Source organism: Mchenga conophoros, linkage group LG22, assembly GCF_057382185.1.
Source record: "Mchenga conophoros isolate Kocher_MC1m ecotype Shallow Benthic linkage group LG22, M_conophoros_male_GT1.1, whole genome shotgun sequence".
NCBI lineage: Eukaryota > Metazoa > Chordata > Actinopteri > Cichliformes > Cichlidae > Mchenga > Mchenga conophoros.
In genome coordinates, this window is record NC_140546.1 from 29,709,443 (window position 1) to 29,715,442 (window position 6,000).

Below are 6,000 nucleotides of genomic sequence, written 5' to 3' on the forward strand. Positions count from 1 at the left end.
TTCGCTTTTAATGTGAAAGAATTTGTTTCCAGTTTTAGAGTCAATGTAGGCTACCTATAATTTGCACATCTCCTAGCAACAAGACTTTGAACAAACTAAATATAACTACTTGCAAAGGTGTCACTATAGGCTGAGCGCTTCTGGCTATGAAAGAGTTATGTTTTGTGCGTGTGTTTATGGATGGGTGTGTGCACGCACATCACCAGAGGTCTTCCAGTAAGAGCAAAAGTCCGTAATTTTCCAAATGCTCTTCACAACAGCGTGAGGTGATTACAGTGTTGGAATAACAGCAAGCAAGTCAAGTAGATCTCTGCTGTACATTGTAGGAAAACTTGATCATGTGCACGTCCACATGGCTAAACCTACTTAGTTTTGACACAATGTAATAAGTATTTGCAGGAAGAGGCCTGTATAGAGACAATAAGCGGATCACAGAGCTGCAGTTTCTGCTAAGTGAGTTCGTGTACTGGAAAAGGCAAAGTAGTTTGACTACCGGGAAATGCATTATTTATACATGCACATAGCTATCAAATTAATATTGGTGGGACAGTGCATGTAATGGGGGTTAAATGCACGCAGAACACATTGCAGTTCGAGCTCAGTTGCTTGAGCGGCCACAAAATGATCCGGGTTTAGAGCGGGAATGGATCACTGTGCTGTTAAAGAAGTCAACACTTTCTTTTCTAAAGAAAGAAATATCTGCTGCTGTGAATAAAAACAATAAGTACTCGAAACAAAACAAACTTCTTTTTATTCTAGACTACAAAGGTACAAAAAGTGTGGAAGAAGCCTCGAGCTAAATTTAGTAAGAACTGGAAAATCTACAATATTGCAAAAAATAAACAAAGACAGTTGATGATATTATCTTCATAATCCAGCCTTATTCTCAGGGCTATATTAAAGTTAAATAATAATAATATAATCATAATGGGATTTTCAATTGATTGCATTGAGATCTTGGACGTCCACTTTAAGCTCTTAAGACCCAAAGTCTTTCATGGCATGCATTTTTAATTTCTCTTGGTTATTTGGGCTGATTGGGACCTTTATTAATGCAAAAACAAAGAATTATGTAATTTATTTTAACCTGATATGCATTTTAACTACAAAAATTCTTTTCTTTGCAGGATATTGCACTGTTATGTGGATTGTTTATTCCAATCCTGGTCCAATATCAGCAGAGTAGCGCAGCATTTTTCAGTATAATCATTACAACATATGACAATCTTGCCCACTTACAGCGTTCTTTCTTTTTATTTTGCCAAATTTTTGTACTTAAAATTATAAAATTTCAATTTTTTTTCAATAACAAGAGTTTCACATTGTATGTTGAGTCCAAATGTCAAAGACGGGTGAAGCAAAACATGATGAGCAAGGGCTGGAACTAAACCAGAGAGGGAGAAGTGTCTACTGAGGTCATAGATCCGAGGAGGACGATGTTGTTTCTACAAAATGACTTCTTGTTGCTACCAGAGGAGCTGCACCCTGCTGGCCACTCGGAAAAAATGCAAGCTTCAGCCAGTTAAAGTTAGCTTTACTTTTTAGATCCAGAAACTTCTCTATATGCATCCTATGAAGTCTAGACAGACGCTGAACACAAATAATAAAAAGAAGGAGAAGAAAAGCTCTCATAGCCCCTCAGTGTGTGCTGGTGGTAGTCTGTTTTGAGTGAAGTGTGTTCTTTAATACAGACGTGAGTCTCAATGTCACCCTCCTGTAGCTCCAGCCTCCCTGGGGCTCTCTCTCACTGGCTGTGACAGCACAGCCTCAGCTGCCCACACCCGTCCTCGTTCCCCCGCCTTCCTGCTGGATTGCCTATCTTAATACTTCCCCACTTGCCACTGTACACAACAGATCGGGGCACCAGCGGCAGCGAGCTCAGCTTTCATCTGCCTGTCACACAGACTGAGCCGCTCTGACTCAGTGTTTATCACAGCCGCAGGTGTGACACTAGAAAGTATATGACAAGTGGTTTTCACGTGTGCGTGTGTGTGTGTGCGTGCACTGCTGTTACTCTCAGAGGAGTCATTACTCAGGTGATCTTTTCGGGAGCCCCTGAACTCCCACGTTTGAAGTCGATCTTCTTCTTAGCCTGCCCGGAGCGTGTAGGCGCTCAGTTCACTGAGCTCATTGTTCAAAACAAATCGTTGTGTCTCCCCCTGCACCTTAGCCAAATAGGGAACACATCAGGACTCAGTGGCCAACCTTTAGAGGAATTGAACTGAACTCACTCAGTGTGGATTTATTTATTTTGCGGTTGTCACAGTGTGTGTGTGTGTGTGTGTGTGTGTGTGTGTGTGTGTGTGTGTGTGTGTGTGCCCATACTGATCCTTTCTGTCGTCCTCGTTCTGTTTTGTTTCAAGATGTGTTGGTGAATAAGAAACCGTGTGACTGCGATGTCATCGCCGACTGTAAAGTGGGGGATGCTGTGAGCCTGGAAGTAAAACTGACCAATCGCAGCAAGAATTCAGTGGGGCCCCTGGCTCTGAACGTGGTGCCATATCAGGACTATCAGAATGGAGTCCAGAACTACGATCTGGAGGACGGAGTCACCTTCATCGGCTCCAACACCTTCTACATTGATACGGTCGGTCAGAGCCACAGTTCTATATTCATGTTGTTTCCCAGCAAAGACCTGAGATATGCAAATACAAATCTATTCTTAATGGTGATAGGTCGTTGCAGCAGAGGTCACATATACTCAATTGTAACACAGTCACATCACAGGAGTTTAAGCTGATATTGTAATGGGCTCAGTAATTCCTAACTAAGGTAATTGCATTTTTTAAGCTCATAATTTCTGGAAAGAGGCATAGTTTAGTCTTCTTAGTTTAGTTTTCCATATATGCTGCACATCTGGGAACGGCAGAGACAGACGTGACTTTTGTGTTGATCGATTGCACAAGTCACTGTCAGTTACTTTAAATAGAATTGAGTGGCTAAGTAGACGCAGAGGAAAACACACTGGAAAGTCTAAAGGTTCTACTTTTCTTAGCAAAACAACCCTAACGCCTCAAAAGACAGCATGGTCCTTTTACTCTCATCGTAAAAAATTTCTATTGGCTCTGAAGAGATCCTCAGAGTCAGTATTTGTATATAACCGCTTCTCATTTCTGATGTTAAACAAGCTGCAGGCTGTTGAACAGGATTCGTCTTGTGCCAGAACAAAGAGTTTTAAAAGCACATGAAAGAATACTTGAATTCTTCGCTTTCATGAATGTGCAGAACTGCTTAATTCTGGCAGTCGTTCTCAGCTGAACGAGAACTTGTCTGCTCTTCATCATCAAAGCGAGGTGACCACTAACAGTTCTTACTGCTGTGTCTCTTTTCTGTCACCAGGTTAAACCCAACGAAAGTACTGTATGTGAGGGTGCCCTGCTTTTCCTTTACACCGGAGATTTCTACCTTAGTATCAAATTCCAGGACGACAGCGCTGGACGAGAGCTTCCTTTGGCCTGGTTCACTCTGCCCAGCGTCCACATCAGAGCGCTCGACACTCCACCACAGGCCGGGGCCTGAGGACTTCAAGGTCATAGACCTGACCAAGAGATCGGGCGTTTTGTTGCTGTTATATGTAAATACAGTAGCATTATAATGAATTGACATGTGAATATCATTTTGGTAAATGTTTCTGCATTTGTATAGTTAACACAACCTGTGTGCTTGGGGTGAATAAAAACAAAACACACAATTTGCAAATTTGCGCGGGGTAATGTCAGGTGAAATGAAATTCTCCATCCTTTCTGAGCGCAGCCATTTAGTGCAATCAAAGCAGGGAGACAAAGTAAATCGGCTCGTTTCCTGGTTAAGACAGCACAGCAATTCACACTGTTAACCAGCAGCAACACATGTTAACAATGTTGATCACTGAGGAAGCAAGCTAGCTAGCCTCAGATACAGGAAGTCATCTTATTAGCTGTGCAGCAGCATCTGATTTTGTGTAGCCCTGATTTGTCAGACTGTGGATTGCTCTGTGTTACACATACTGTGTGGTTGGTTGTCAGTTGTAAGTCAAGGGGGAGTAAGTGTGCTCATGTTTTCATATTGTCTGAAAAATCAAGCTGGTTTGTTAAGTGGGTGCATGCGAACCAAAGTTAGCCTGCTTTTTTAGCCCATAGGGGTCAACTGGGGGATATTTGGACCAACACTTCCTGTTCTGTACCAGCCTCAGTTTAAAAAAGGCTGATGCATTAAAGAAGGCTGATAAAATATAATATGAAAACCTGAGCACACTTATATCTGAGCATTGCCAGCGGTTTCAAGATCCACCATTTACTTGCACACAACCACAGTCTGCTCACAAAGCCTGCTGTTCCTGGCCTGCACATTCAGCATATTCACAGGAGACATGGCTGCTATATGAGAAGAAGGTGACCTTGAACAAAAGTTTAAGTTAAGAATGGTTTTGATTTTCTCACCTCATATACTGGCTGGTTAGAAGCAGCCTGCTTGATAAGCCACAGAAAGGTAGCTCAAGACTCAACAAGGACGTGCAAAACGATGCTAGTGCTTTTTTAGTTGTTATTACTACAGTGCCAAATTCTGGGTTTAGCCAAGAGTGAACACTGAAACTGTTTCCACTGCTGTATGGACTTACCTCAGCCTGTATCAGTACACTGAATTATGGATTTGAGTCTCTTAGATTAGGCCTGTTGTGTGTGACTTATGATAGCTGTAAATATATGTTAAAAGAAGACTGCTATTGTTCATTTGGGCATCATTAAAGTTTTCATTTGTCTATCCAAGCCATTAAATATTCGTGCTTCATTTATGGTGCCCACTGAAGTGACCTTTACTATAACCGCTTTTTGCGGACGCTCGATTCTGACATTTACATTCTTCAAAATCCATAAACTGCAATTAGAGAGAAAAATATTACAGAGTAATAATCATTTTAAATGTTGAATTAATGCTGGAACAGCCAAACGCCGTGTTGTTGACCGGTGATAGATTGCAGGCTGTTTGTGCACTTTGAGTTATACACAGTATATTTATAGCCTGTGATTGAGTAGCAGCTACACTGAGACTTACCACAGTGTACACATCTGTGTTTTAATGCTCATTGATGCACTGGGAGTTACCTAGTGCACCCACAGCACTGCTAATAGAGTCCATTTGAAATCTGTTTTCCAGTAACAGTTGAATTTCTGCAACCTTTCAGGTTACTACAGGTCCCAGCGGAGTCTGAAAAAAAGGCTAATAACAAGCTCTCCCACCACCTGACACTGAAACTGTACCATGAAAGAGTTTGTATTCATATAAAGTTGTAGACAGTAAAAATGCAGGTTTTATAGATGTATTTCAATGGACTTCTTTTTGTTTTAGTGCTGTGATGTTTTCTCCTGCATACAATGCAAACAGTTCCAAACTCATGCCCCCGGTACTGATGAGTTTATCTATGCATTTATTTGTTAGACTATTAATAGATTCTGCGCATGAGCGCCTATCAGCTCAATGTGCAACTCATTTAAAAATGAACTGTAGCTCTGGGTGGGTCCTCCTGCATTCATATGGTAAAAACATATTTTCTCTTAAACACAGTTGTTGATATCAAAGTGTGCACTCTGAGCTTCTGGCCGACAGACGGTGCAGTACACTCTCACTTTCAAATGTGCTGGACCTGAAAATCAACCTAAATAACAAAGCAAAGGTAGCAATTAAACGTATCCTACTGACTTTAAGTAATTTTGATTACATGTCAATCTTTTCCTTAATAATTAATTATTTGAATAACTAATAATACTTATTTAGCTTAAAATAGCGTAATTCCCCATGTAATTAAATGGAATTTCAGTGTATTGTATTTGAAGTGAAAATGTAAGTATATTTACTAATACTTAGACAGTAGAATAAGAAGGTAACAGGTCAGGTTTTTAAAACAACCATACTGTAAATAAATACAAGCAGTGCATAAGTAATTTTTCAGTACTTTTTGGGACAGAGGCTGTATTATGGAGTGTCTTAACCTTGGCTTTGTTGCATCTTTATTCTCCTACATTG

The 6,000-nt window shown here is 40.7% G+C and overlaps 1 protein-coding gene across 4 annotated transcripts in view; it reads left to right on the top strand.

The window, feature by feature from the left end:
* trappc9 (trafficking protein particle complex subunit 9) overlaps positions 1-6,000 on the top strand; it is a 230,048-nt gene that overhangs the window by 223,738 nt on the left and 310 nt on the right. For all 4 annotated transcript variants that reach the window (XM_085262049.1, XM_085262050.1, XM_085262047.1 and 1 more), the window contains 2 exons: positions 2,364-2,587; positions 3,340-6,000. The exon at positions 3,340-6,000 is cut by the window's right edge and continues 310 nt beyond it. In XM_085262049.1, coding sequence (XP_085118175.1) covers positions 2,364-2,587; positions 3,340-3,519 — 404 coding nt within the window. In that variant the 3' untranslated portion in view covers positions 3,520-6,000. The remainder of the gene's footprint in view (positions 1-2,363; positions 2,588-3,339) is intronic.